The sequence below is a fragment of the Sinohyriopsis cumingii genome, chromosome 8 (assembly GCF_028554795.1).
Source record: "Sinohyriopsis cumingii isolate HCF-2022 chromosome 8, ASM2855479v2, whole genome shotgun sequence".
NCBI classification, from domain to species: Eukaryota; Metazoa; Mollusca; class Bivalvia; order Unionida; family Unionidae; genus Sinohyriopsis; species Sinohyriopsis cumingii.
The window spans coordinates 17967942-17982227 of record NC_142968.1 but is presented as its reverse complement, the minus strand read 5'-3'; the positions used below and the strand labels follow the sequence as shown (position 1 = coordinate 17982227).

At 35.5% G+C, this 14286-nt stretch overlaps 1 protein-coding gene across 9 annotated transcripts in view; it reads right to left on the bottom strand.

Annotated features, from left to right (window-relative positions):
- LOC149793060 (A disintegrin and metalloproteinase with thrombospondin motifs adt-1-like) overlaps positions 1-14286 on the bottom strand; it is a 199895-nt gene that overhangs the window by 162952 nt on the left and 22657 nt on the right. For 8 of the 9 annotated variants that reach the window (XM_089966949.1, XM_089966950.1, XM_089966952.1 and 5 more), the window contains exon 5: positions 4542-4709. The exons of the other annotated variant lie outside the window; for it this stretch is intronic. In XM_089966949.1, the coding sequence (XP_089823075.1) occupies positions 4542-4709 (168 nt within the window). The remainder of the gene's footprint in view (positions 1-4541; positions 4710-14286) is intronic. 9 annotated transcript variants of the gene reach the window in all.

The following is a 14286-nucleotide window of genomic DNA, read 5'->3' as shown; positions in this document are numbered from 1 at the left end:
GGCAGAAATTATGCAAGCAGAAATAACAAAAAGAAGTGCGATAATTTAATGTCAACTTACAGTGTGACACTGTTACAAAACATTCCAGGGTACACGCCAGATTTGACAAATTAAAGAACACGTTTGAAAGCAGTATCGCCTCAAGCATATACTTCTTTATTGAGTGTAGTGTATTATTTAGTGACTGATCTGGTTCCTTATAATTTATCACTAAATGCCTATTGAAAAAAGCTGGAATATTTCCATCCAAACGAGACATTATTTTAAACGATTAGTTTAGAATTGCACTTTTGTAATCTGAGTGTAGAGTTACGGGACGATTTTGCAATGATATTCTCGAGTGAAACGCAAACTCAAAATCCATTCTCTATCTTTTGACTATGCGATTTCCAAAGTACACGAAGACTGATTCCTGGGAAACTATGACAGACATAAAACGCTACGTGGATATAAAAGCTTACTTTAGTATTGCAACATTTTCGTGGAAGACGTCGACAGTGTTAACAACTTAGACTATTGTCAAAGTCTTTTACAAAAATCGTTTTCACCACCAACGTTTCCACTGATTTTCAACCATGAGTAGTGAGCGTTTTAGTAACTACTTCTCTTGGATTTCCTTTCCAATCAGGTTCATTGTGAAGTACTTGTTTTTAGTACATGCAAAGACATGATGAATACAGAATGTTTTTATATGGATGAGATCCTCATTATGTTTAAAGTGGTTCGATTTCCGATCGATAGTTCTCTATCCGCTGTTTGAAAGAGATATTCCTCGCTCTTTACGGACTCTTCATGCTTACCAAAAATGTGAATAGCTTGTGACGTACAAAATTAGGTTCAAGACTAGAAAGATAGATGCACATGATTGAAAAGACTTAGTTTTGATGCATGGAAGACACAAGTGGTTAACTATACCGAACACAAATATGTTAATATTCCAAGAAAACAAGTTCAATAAGAACAAGTGCCATGAAATGAACATCTCATTAAAGACAATATTAGGAAAAACAGTGTGGGAACACAGAAGAAGAAATATTACAATCTCACAAGAACCCATTTGTTAAGTCGAAAAGAATGATAACGAAACCATTCCCGGAGAAGAAATTGGAGACGGTGAACTGTGTACACACTGTATGAAGATTACCAGAGTGTGTACTTATATTTCCTGGGACACACCTTGATCGAGAATATTCTACACTGATTTGTTTATATTCAGTTTAGGCGATTCTAACTTATGTCTTATTGATGTACATCGTCATGGATGTCATATTTGATTTGGTATTTTACTTCTTCAAATGTAAATATGTTGTTGTTTTCTGTGATTTTGGAGGAACTCTAAACATATGACAAATATGTGCAGTATATTGCGTTGCTGATTTTCATCTCAGAATACGGAACACTATAGCCAAGGTTACATATTACTTCTCCTAGTTCCTCATGGCCCAAAAGCATTAACGAAAATATAGATCGTCAAAGTTGGGAGGCACCATATCCTCGCCATCTATTTAATATGTATATTACTGGACTGTGTGGATCAAACAAAACCGAATCTAACCTGTCAACGTTTGATGGAATGCAAATCGCATTTGTTTGACAGTACACTCCAACGTATCGTATTGTGCTCCGAAGGTGGCAATCAGGTGACAGATTACTTTAGAAAGTAAAAGAGAATCCTTTCCGATCCTAGACATTCATCGCGAGGATAAAGAGATTGTGTGCGACTTTCATCGAACACATCTTTTCATTTTCGGGGAAAGTTCAGGAGAAGACAAAGAAGAAATTCAACTTTATTTTGTATGAATAGGAAATCATTAAAATCCCAGCATCATTTAAAAAAATGTTTCCCTTAAGAATGTAAAGCACATCGAACCATCGGCCTCAATACCTATTAAGAAACCTTATTTAAAAGTTCAAGAGATAAACTTCAAGTGGAAATGTTAGCGAAACAACTAGGAACATCTTGGCTGAGTTACGTGTTTGACGATGCCACTAAAGCACATCACGCATATGTATGTATCAATTTATGGATTTATGGGCAAATCTTTTTCAGCACTGGTTTATGTAGGGAAGGTCTGTCATTTAGACGTCCCTTTCGAGACTCTTTAAAGAACCAAACACTATAAAAAAACATCTAACACTTATTTTCATTGAAACTGTAGTCAACATGACATCCTTTCAATCATATCTTCCAAAACTGATGATTCGTGCATTGTTTGGCACCATCCGCGAACGAAATGGACAAGTCCGTGCAAATTGTTTGGAAGTTAATCTCAAAGAAATAGTACGATGGTTTACATTGATTCTACATCAGTTACATCAAGGCATCTTTCATATCCTGCATCAAAAGAAATGTCTTTTGAAAAACCATTCAGTGACATTTTCGCTAAAGTGAAGTTGTAGGATCGGTAATAGAAAAGGAAAAGAACCATGTTGAAACCTGGTGGAAGTTGTTTTCAAGGAGAAGCCTTCATTGGCTTGTTTTTAAATGGAAACCTAATTGCAAAACGGAATCACATAAGAAGGCCAAATCATCCCGCAACATTTGTCAAAGGTAGAATATTTGTGGTGTTGCCATTACATGTTGATATCACAAAAATAACAAACTAAAAAAATGACAAATCCCAATAAAAATCTCACAGACAGGAAACAGAGTTCCTGCTGATAGGATGCGCACGAAACCAGAAAACCATGCAGCTCTGTAAAGGTGTATAATTCTCCAACCAATTTTCCGTCATTGTTCACCACGATGCATGGCAAACTTGATTTATCACCCGTGTTTCATAATTTAATGAATAAATGCAAATATTTGTAAAATAACTTGTCTGCGAGGGTGGCTTCTTCGTCTTGTTCTTATTACTCTGCTTCTTTTGTAGCTGATGCTTCTGTAGCTAAAACGTGATCTCACCGAAGAGCTAAACCAAAAATGTACAGGAATGTTACAAAGTTTGCTGGATTTATCCAATCAAGAACAGACATTATTTAGTCAGTTCGAGGCACTTCATCGTATAATTGTGGTCCCCATCAAACGAATCGCAGAGAATCAGTGGATATGAATTCCAGTATAAACAAAACGTGTGTGATACACTTCACTTCAATGATTTTGCTCCTGAAACAAATGACGTCTACCAAACGATGTGTACACCACGCTTGTCGTCCACACAAGACTCAACCTTTCGCAAAAAGGGTGGAAAGGAAGTGACTCCCTCCTCGTTTAGCTAAACAATGGGATGTTTTGTCTTTACTGACTAAAGAAAATCATGCGGTGCAAAATAAATCGTTCAAAAACATTTAAATAAATCTTGATACCTTGTGAGAACTTTATTTGACTGCGTTTAAAGAAACTGTATTGTTCTCTTAGATGTAGCAAAGGCTTACGAAATCCTCTCAGTCAAATGAAAAATAGTTTACTAAAACTATTCATCGAAGCGGGTGATATCTGCCAATGATGGTAGGACTCTTGTTAAAAGTGATTACCCCTATGTTAGGATTAATTGCTTGGCCGCTGAGATGAGAAGGAATACACAACATATATACAAGAATATAAACGGGACACTAAAAGCGAACCTAAAATCATGAAAAACAGACGTGGCCACAAGAATGAAATGAAACGAAGACACACGAAAATTGTTAACCTACAGGAACGCATTGAGTGATGCTCAATGGAACACAATATTCTTAAACTCTAATTAAAAATTTAAAATTTCATAGAAACTATCGAAATCCTAACACGATCAGAATACACTGAAGTGTCTTTTTAACATGATTCGTTTATTTTCGAATCGGGAATAACTGAATTACAATGAAAATTCGGGTGGTATCTCTTCAGAATACTTAGGTCGATTTTGATATACTGGCAAGAGGATATATTCATATTATTTTTCTTTTTTTGTATTAGGAAGAAACCATGTCAATGACAAAGATTCATATACATACCACCGGTAATTTGATCGTAAACCAGTGTCGGTGAACTTCATACTGACATATTACACCTGAGAATCATTCAGGTTAATCGGAGGTTAAATAATCGGATGGATTGGTACCTTTGGTATCAGAACTATTGCTAATACTATTCAATTTTAAAAGTAGGTATTTAGTTTGGTCTTTCCCATTCGTCTTTTGATATTGTATCATTACCTTTTAGAAACACTTAATAAGGTGGGAAAAGGATGCTTACCGGGAATCTTCGTCGTCATCAGTGAAATGTTGCATGATTTGTAACAGTTGAAAATGAAAGTGTACGGATTGCAAAAAATGGTTCTTAACCCTATAATTCGTATTCTGGATACCTGTCTAAACGTGTCATACTACATTCAGAAAGACAAGACAAGATTATTCAGTAAGAAGGTTATTTATGACTTTTTCTGATTGCTAAGATTTCCCTATGTTCGAACTATGACACTTTGACTACGATACATTTCGTGTGCATTTTACTAATCAGCAAATCATGAGATTATACATAAAATCTGATTTCCTTTAAATTCAGACCATGTAGATATTCATTGTTCTTTTTGGTGAAATTTGTACATTGTTATTGCCTTTACCTGGACAACTAATTTCCGCGCATGTCAAAAGCTCGACGCTGTTTCCAGGGCAATCATTTTCTTGTGTTGTGTGGTCGTGGCTGGTACAGTTTCGCAAGCGCAGACGGGTTCCATTCCCACATGTCTGTGTACACTGGGTCCAATCCGACCATTGATTCCATGTGCCTACTGTGAAGTGAACATAATACTGTGAGATATAGAAGCTATATAAAACCAAATCTCATCTTTCAGACACGCCCGGCTATTTACCTGCATATTGTACCGTTTTTCGATTGAAGTTAATTTACTTGTATAGGCCGCAGCGGAATTTAAAATCTGTAATGGATGGCGAAAACACTTACTCATCCGAAAGAAGGAAATATGGCTGCTAAATTTCCCAATACAACATTTACAAAACTTGTCTTCTTTACAATCGGTGTTTTAAAGTTGTTTTGTTTCTTTATTTTTTTTCCCTATAGCCAAAGGAAATGAATAAGTTAAACATGGAGAGTATTGAATAATTAATTTAAATGTTTTGTTTCCTATATACTGCTGTTTCGCCAAAGGTTTAAAGACGGATGTGACCAGTCTCGTCATCTAAACTTATATTCTTTATTATGTTATTTCCATTTTAAGGTTCTTATATAACAGCAATACATTAAATTACAAAAAACTATACAAAGAGGCAAAACATATTTGAAAATGACATTAGTGGACATGTAGATATTACTAATCTTAGACTCTGAAGAGTGCTCAGGCAAATATCACTACCCAGCTTTTACGGCTCTCAATTTGAGTGTACTTGTAAATGGTCAATGTGTATAGACATATCTTAGAAACAAAATTGACTTGGTATGGTACATAGAATCGTTGCACACTTTGATTTTCATGAACTCGAAAAATCAACAAAACTCAAACAAGCAAGCTACAAAAAAAATAAAAAAAAAAAAAAAAAAAAAGAACAAACAAATAAATGAATGGACAAATGTGAACGTCCTTGATTAAAGTTTACTTATTGAGCAAATCTGTGTGTAGTTGTAAACACGACCGAGGCTGGATATACGTTTCTTGCTCTAGAGCTATGCTTTATGTAAACATTACATATATCTTTCATGTACATCTATGTTCTTATATAACGTTCCTTAATGTGGGATGCAAAAACATGTCATGCTATTCGTTACCCAGACTCCGATATTTCTTTGCCATGAGTCTCTGTGTTATAAAATATTAGTAGCAGACAGAAAAATTTCAGTTGTTATCCTAGTAAATTCCAAGAAGTATATAATGATCCTTTCAATGTCTATTGACCCCATATTAATACGTTACTGATAGTAACTTTCAAGCTAAGTTGATCACCTGGGCCTTTTAGCTCAATTATGTTGCATGGTGTTCTTGTTGCAGCAAAACATAACGCTTTCTTCAGCAGGTCCTGTTTTAGATATATTTTCAGGTTGTTCTTCCTATTATTATTATTATTATTATTACTATTATTATTAGAAGTAGTAGTAGTAATAATAATAATAAAAATATATGGTCCTAGATATGGAGCCTGGATGCCACATTTCATTCTCATATTCGTAAGCACATAACTATATATCCATTGTATTTATAAGACTTATTTAGTCACCTTTATTGACCTTATTCGTTGATTGTAAACCAATGGATTCTTACATTCAAGAGAGCGTCTTGAATTATGTTATCTAAATGTTAAAAACCTATTGTGAAAATTCTGGACAGTGGCTGATCTGTTATGTGTACTAAGCCTGGATGCATTTGCATGCATTGCTGAAATTGTAGTATATGATACAATGACTATATTGTTTTAAAATGATTTATGAATCCAGATAAAAAACACCTCTTGCAGAGCTGGACATTTTTAACAGCTCAGTAATGTGCCTGTTAGGCACATTAGTAAGCTAAGCGTTTGAATGATATATCTCTCAATCCGAACTAATCTGACTGCTTACACTCAATGTCATTGCTAATATAATTTTCTTGAGTGATTTATCGTTTTCTTAGCTTCATCGAAAATGTCGCCATGGATACATTTTGAAGAAACTGGTTAGTTGGATAAAAACTGGGACAAATGTGTTTAATTACCTATGTTCATTAGACATTGAATGATTTTGGATTTCAATTAAAACGCAATAGTACTTCTTTGATCTGTGTTTTGATTGTATCATGACTTTGAGCATGCCAGTAACAAAACTATTCCAACCACAGTTCCATGGAATATCATTTAAAGCAAAATGAGTTACCATCATCATTCGGAGGTCATTCATTGTATTGATGGTACACTTAAAAATATTTGACAAAGCCCTCTTACGTAGTGACAGTGTGATAACCGCCCAAATAAATAAATGCTTGTCTGGTAATTTATGGAAACCAAGTGGGTCTAGAAGAAATATTAGAGCTGTTTCATACATTGCGCTGATGTATCCTTGGGAAACGTAATTAATTTGGGGAAATTTGTTAGAGATTTTCAGTTACAGTTCTGATTGACTGGCTGGATCATTTCGGTTCCATTTCTAGGCACAATGTTGAACAGACAATCGTGCACATTTTGACTGTCTCCCACTATTTCGATATAAATCGTTTTAACACAGAACATATATACCTCATCATGTGCCACACTGGTATTTTAGAAATCGAACCACTGTCAGAATTCTTTGGAAGAAACGGGGCCTTGGGGAGTGTAGGAATTTTGTAATAGGCATTTAGTGATAAATTATAATGTAGCAGTTCAACCACTACCTCACACACCACACTCAAAAAAGATGTGTCTCCTTGAGGCGATACTGCTTTCAAACGTGTTCTTTAATTTGTCAAATCTGGCGTGTCCCCTGGAATGTTTTGTAACAGTGTCACACTGTAAGTAGACATTAAATCATCGCACTTCTTTTTTATTATCTGTAGTTGTATAATGTCTGACCACGTAATAGTTTCAGAACAATCAAAGGCATCTATGTCGCAAAGGTGGATGCATTGTTTCTTTGCGTTTCACTTTCAATAGTACTAGGTTTTTGAAATGCGGTCCTTAAGCTCATGATGCAATGGTCTCTTTTATGGTATCGATGAGGAACATATTACTTTAATCCGATCAGTAATGACCGGATGAAGAACATCTGGCATGTTCCACTTAAACCGAGATTTAATACTCCCATTCGGAAAATGACACACCACCAGAATAGCAACCCTTCTCCCAAGTTGAGAAATCCAGTTCTTGCTAAAGATACTTTGTCCTTCCCGATATTTATACCATTTCCCCTTGAACATCTGAAATCGAATTTACATTTCAAGGTCAGAGTAGCCACTGTAAACCACAGGGATCGCTTATTCTTCTTTAATTGGCTCATCTGCATGCGCTCGTTGCGATGGTATCTATAGTGTAGTGTGTCATTTAGTGACTGATCTGGTTCCTGATAATTTATCACTAAATGCCTATTGAAAAAAGCTGGAATATTTTCATCCAAAAGAGACATTATTTTAAACGACTTGTTTAGAAGTGCATTTTTGTAATCTGCGTGTAGAGCTACGGGACGCTTTTATAAAGATATTCTCAAGTGAAAAGCAAACTCAAAATCCATTCTCTATTTTTTTTAACTATGTGATTTCCAAAGTAAACGAAGACCGATTCCTGGGAAACTATGACAGACATAAAACGCTACGTGGATATAAAAGCTTACTTTAGTATTGCAACAATTTCGTGGAAGACGTCGACGATGTTAACAAATTAGACTATTATCAAGGTCATTTACAAAATTAGTTTACACCACCAAAGATTCCAGTGATTTTCAACGACGTGAAGTGAACGTGTTAGGGACAAATTCTATTGGATTCCTTTCAAATCAGATTCATTGTAGGTTCAAGACTAGAAATATGGATGTTCGTGAATGGAAAAGAATTAGTTTTGATGCATGGATGAAACAAGTGGTTAACTATACCGAACACAATTTATGTTAATATTCCAAGAAAGAAAGTTCCAATAAGAACAAGTGCCATGAAATGAACATCTCATCAAAGACAGTATTAGCAAAAACAGTGTAATAAGAATCCAACACAGACGAAGAAATATTAAGAGCTCACAATAACACATTTGTTAAGTCGAGAAGAATGATAACAAAACCATTGCCAGAGAAGAAATGGAGACAGTGAAGTGTGTACACACTATACGAAGAGTACCAGAGTTTGTACCTTTATTTCCTGGGACACACCTTGATCGTGGATATTCTACACTGAGTTGTTTATATTCAGTTTATGCGGTTCTAACTTGTAAATATTGTGTTGTTTTCTGTGACTTTGGAGGAACATTAAACGTATGACAAATATGTACAATACGTGGTGTTGCTGATTTCCATCTCAGAATACGCAACATCATTGCCAAGGTTACATATTCCTTCCTATTCCTGAGTTCTCAAAAGCATTAAGGACAATATAGATCGTTAGATTTGGGAGACACTTTATCTTCGACATCCCTTTAACATATAGCAAAAGCAAAACCGAATCTGTCAACGTTTGATGGAACACAAATCACTTTTCTTTGACTGTCCACCCCAGCGTATCGTATTCTGTTTCGAAGTGTGGCACTCTGCTGACAGATTACTTTAGAAAGTCAAAGAGAATCATTTTAGTTCCTTGAATTTCATCCCGAGGAGGAAGAGATTTTGTGTTACTTTCATAGAACACACCTTTTCGTCTTTGAAGAAATTTTAAGAGAAGACAAAGTAGAAATTGAACTTTAGTTTATATGAAAAGGAGATCATTATAATGCCAATATCATGTAAAAAAGAAATTTTCCTTAAGAGTGTAAAAAAAGGCACCATCGGACTCAATACTTATGATGAAATCTTATTTAAAAGTCCAAGAGATAAACGTCAAGTGGAAATGTTTGCCAAACAACTAGGAACATCTTGTCTGAATTACGTGTTTGACGATGCCACTAAAACACATCACGCATATGTATATATCGATTTATAGCCTATCACTTGCTATTATTTGAGATTTCATATAAAACTTTCGCAGCACTGGTATATGTAGAGAAGTTCTTGTCATTTAGACGTCTCTGTGGAGACTCTTTAAAGAACCAAACAGTATAAAAACCATCTTACACTTATTGTCTTTGAAACGGTAGTCAACATGATATTCGTTCAATCACATCTTCCAAAACTGATGATTCGTGCATTGGTTGGCACCATCTGCGAACGTAATGAACAAGTCCGTGCAAATTGTTTGGAAGCTAGTCTCAAAGAAATAGTACGATGGTTTACATTGATTCCACGTCAGTTACCTCAAGGCATCTTTCATATCCTGCATAAAAACAAATGCCTTTTTCAAAACATGCAGTGACATTTTCGCTAAAGTGAAGTCTTAGGATCGGGAGTACAAAAGGAAAAAATTCATGTTGAAACCTCGTGGAAGTTGTTTTCCAGGAGAAGCCTATATTAGCTTGTTTTTTAAATGGAAACTTAATGGGAAAACTAAAGCAAATAAGAAGGCCAAATCATCCCGCAAAATTCGTCAAAGGTAGAATATTTGTGGTGTTACCACTTCATGTTGATATCTCGAAAAGAAAACACTTAAGAAGATGACAAGTCCCAAGAAATATCTCACAGAGAGGAAATGCAGTCCCTGCTGATAAGATGCGCATGAAAATCAGAAAACCATATTGCTCTGTAACGGTGTCTAATTCTCCAACCACTTTTTCGTCATTGTTCACCATGATGCCTGGCAAACTTGATTTATCACCCGTGTTTCATAATTTAATGAATAAATGCAAAGATATTTAAAGGAATTTCTTAGGTGTCTGTGCGGGTGGCTTCTTCGCCTTGCTTATTACTCTTCTTCTTTTGCAGTTGTTGCTTCTATAACTAAAACGTGATCTCACCAAAGACCTAAGCCAAACATGTACAGGAATGTTACAAAGTTTGCTGGATTTATCCAATCAAGCTGGATGCTCTTCATCCTATAATTGTGATCCCGAAAATACGATTCGCAAAGAATCAGTGGATATGAATTCCAGTATAAACAAAAAGTGTGTTAATTCGATTCACTTCAATGATTTTGTTCCTGAAACAAATGATATCACCGAAACAATATGCAAACCACACTCGTAGTCCCCACAAGGCTCAACCTTTCGCAAAATGGTTGGAAAGGAAGTGACTCCCTCCTCGTTTAGCTAAACAATGGGATGTTTTATCTTTACTTACTAAATAAAAATCCTGCGATGCGAAATCGTTCCAAAAGAAGTTACAGAAATCTTGATACCTTGTGTGAACCTTATTTGAATGCATTAGAAGAAACTCTGTTGTTGTCTTAGATGTTGCAAAAGCTTACAAAACACTCTCAGTCAACGAAAAATAGTTTACTAAAACTATTCATCGAAGTGGGTGATATCTGCTAATGATGGTAGGACTCTTGTTAAAAGTGATTACCCCTATGTTAGGATTGATTGCTGAGCCGCTGAGATGAGAAGGATTAAACGACGAATATAAAAGAGTATAAACGGGACACGAAAAGCGAACCCAAGATCATGAAGAACAGATGTGGCCACAAGAATGAAATTAAACGAAGACACACGAAAATTATTAACATAGATGACCGTATTGAGTAATGGTCGATGGAACACAATATTCTTAAACAGTAATTAAATATTTAACATTTCATAGAATTTGGTTGATTTTGGTATACTGGCAAGAGGTTGTATGCATATGACATATTCGTTTTTGCATTAGTAAGACACCATGTCAATGACTAAGATGTATATGCATACCACCGATAATTAGAACGTAAACCAGTGTCGGTTGTAACCTTCAAGCTGAGTTGATCCCTTAATCATTTTAGCTCAGTGATTTTGCTTGGTGTTCTTGTTGCAGGAAAACAACGCACTTTCTGGAGCTGGTGCTGTATAAGATATTATTCCAGTTTGTTCTTGACATTATTATTATTATTGTGGTTATTATTATTATTATTATTATTATTATTGTGATTATTATTATTATATTTTTATTATCATTCTTTGTAGTAGTAGTAGTTGTAGTAGCAGTAGTAATAGTAGTAGTAGTAGGAGGAGGAGAAGGAGTTGTAGTAGTGGTGGCAGTAGTAGTAGTGGTAGTAGTAGTAGTAGTAGTAGTAGCAGTAGTAATAACAAAGTAAAATTATGCACGTTATGCCTGGATGCAACATTTCATTCCCATATTCGTAAGGACATAGATATACAACCATTGTATTTATAAGACTTACCTAGGCAGATTTATTGCCCCTTATCAATTGATCGGAAACTAATCAATTATCACATTCAAGCCAGAGTCCTGACGAATGTTGTCTATATGTCAAAAAACCTATTGTAAACACACTCGGTACTGACTGATCTGTGATGTGTCTACTAAGCTTGCTTGCATTTTGTATGAAAGGCTGAAATTGCACTATATCAAACACTGAGTATAGTATTAAAATGATGAATGAATACAGTGTGCAACAAACCTCTCGCAAAAGTGGAAAACTATAGCAGCTCAGGAATGTGTCTGTTAGTCACATTATAAACCTGACTTTATGACTGATAAAAGTCCTTATCTCGATTAACTTGACTGCTTATACTCAACGTCATTGCTAATGTAATTTTCTGGAGAGGTTTATAATTTCCTTAGGTTCAATGGCAATGCGGCCATGGGCACATTCTGAAGGCACTGGGTAGTTGGCTAAAAATGAGCTTATTGAGCTCAGACAGTGGAATGATTATACGGGAGAAAGTGTGGATGTGTCCGTTACATCTGAAGTCACCGTTTGTCAGTTGAAAGCCACTTTTTATCGATAGGTTCAAAATGTTCTATTTGTTATCTAGAGCAAAACGTGTTTTTAATATTGAATATGATAGAAGCATTGAAGACATGACGTTGGGAAGATAATAACGGCATCAATACCATCACTCAGTGCAGACAAAGGATATAGGTGTGTCTCTATGAGATGCTTAAATAGATTTCATCGACATGTAAACCGCTTCACAGAGTTGTTGGAAGTAGAGAAAATTAAGCAGAGAAAACTATGTATACTCGCAATATTTGGCGTATTATTCAGATAAAAAGATATGTACAGGGCAGAGCATTTCGCCACTGTGTAATTGTCTGGGTCCGTAAGACTCACTCCTGCATAATTAAAGTCACATTGTTATATAGAACCATATTGTGTATTTAACGTTTGGTCCATGACTATTGATTCTATTTAAAGATATTAAGCTATAAATAGGTTGATTATTTCGGTTCATGTTCTATATAACGATCCTGTTTACCTGTTTGGGGTAATTTTGCGATTGGATGGTTATGTATTGCAACATAGATCAGATGAGTTGCATATAAAATAAGTCAAGCATTGTTACGGAAGCCACATGGATGCTTGGCGACATAGAGTCGTAATAGAATAGCGAAGATGCATATAAAGAGTGAATCGAACAATTATTCCTTTTCCCAATTCCTATTTCTTATTACTGTTTTTATTTTAATATCAGCCTGCAGATGTATCTAATTTTGTATTTATATTTAATTTGAGAGGAACAATTTGTTTGGAATCTTCATTTTGATTACAAAGTGATAACTGACTTTTGACTAAAATAATAATTTGGGATTATTGTGAATTCATTCAAAGACATTCTGGACAATGCCATTGTGATAGCTGATTGTTGGAATTTCAGCACATTTAAGTCATGCAAGTCATTCAGAAGACTGTAGTCGTTTGGACTTCTAATTGAATATTTACGAATATGTTGGATTTAATGCATATTACTGAAAGGACCGCTTACATTTCCATCAATCCAAATAAGAGTTACAAAATTTAGTCAGTGCGAGGGGTTGTTATTTCGAGTCAGAAGAGCTGATGCGTTAAGTCACATTCAGCATAATGGCGTGAAAGTGTTGGTACGCAGTTTATCATTGCTACATGGTTTGTGCATGGCTGAAAATATTACGACTATGCATTGGGGTGCGCCTACTATGGATATGAGAAGTGACAGTACTACGGCTAAGAACGCAACTGTATCGCTTCGAGAAGATGATGCCTTTAGTTAGAAACTTTCTCGTTTTCTGTGATCTTCGTACTTAATTTTGCCAGTGCCAGTAGTAATACGTTCAACACCTTGATCTTTGTTACATTCGGTCGGGGTTTTAAGAACGAGACAGAATGAAAAATCTGAACGACCTTTACAACGGCCGCAGGAAGCAGAGCAAGAATATTGCTTAAGAATTGCAAGAAGACAAAGAATAACACTAAAAGAAAAGACGAAGAAGAACATGAAGTAGAACGAAAATGAGAAGAAAAGCTTTCAAGTTAGAACCAGACAGAAAGAAGATATTGAAAACAAAACAATGTGTGTGCTACAAGACATTTTGTCAGAGATAAGATACATGAGACAAATGTATCAGGATTTATGTCATCAACAATTAAAGAGGCGTTCAAGTGTCGTAGCGTTATAATCCTATCTATATTACACCCACGCTCACCGCCAGTATCATGCCAGCAACAGCAATAATTACTGATGCCACTACCAAAGAATAAACCACAACAGGGGGAGGAGAAGTGGGACTTAGTTTTGGAAACATTTAAGACAGTTAACGCTGATGGTGTTGAACATGCATCGGTTCTTGTCATGGCCTGCATCATCTCTTAGATAAGAGATATTACTGATTGTCAAATCGCGTAAATCATCAACCCTCTTTGCCCATGGTGTTTGTGTGTGAGTACGTGTTTATGTAACTGATGAATTGTTTAAATTCAAAGTCAA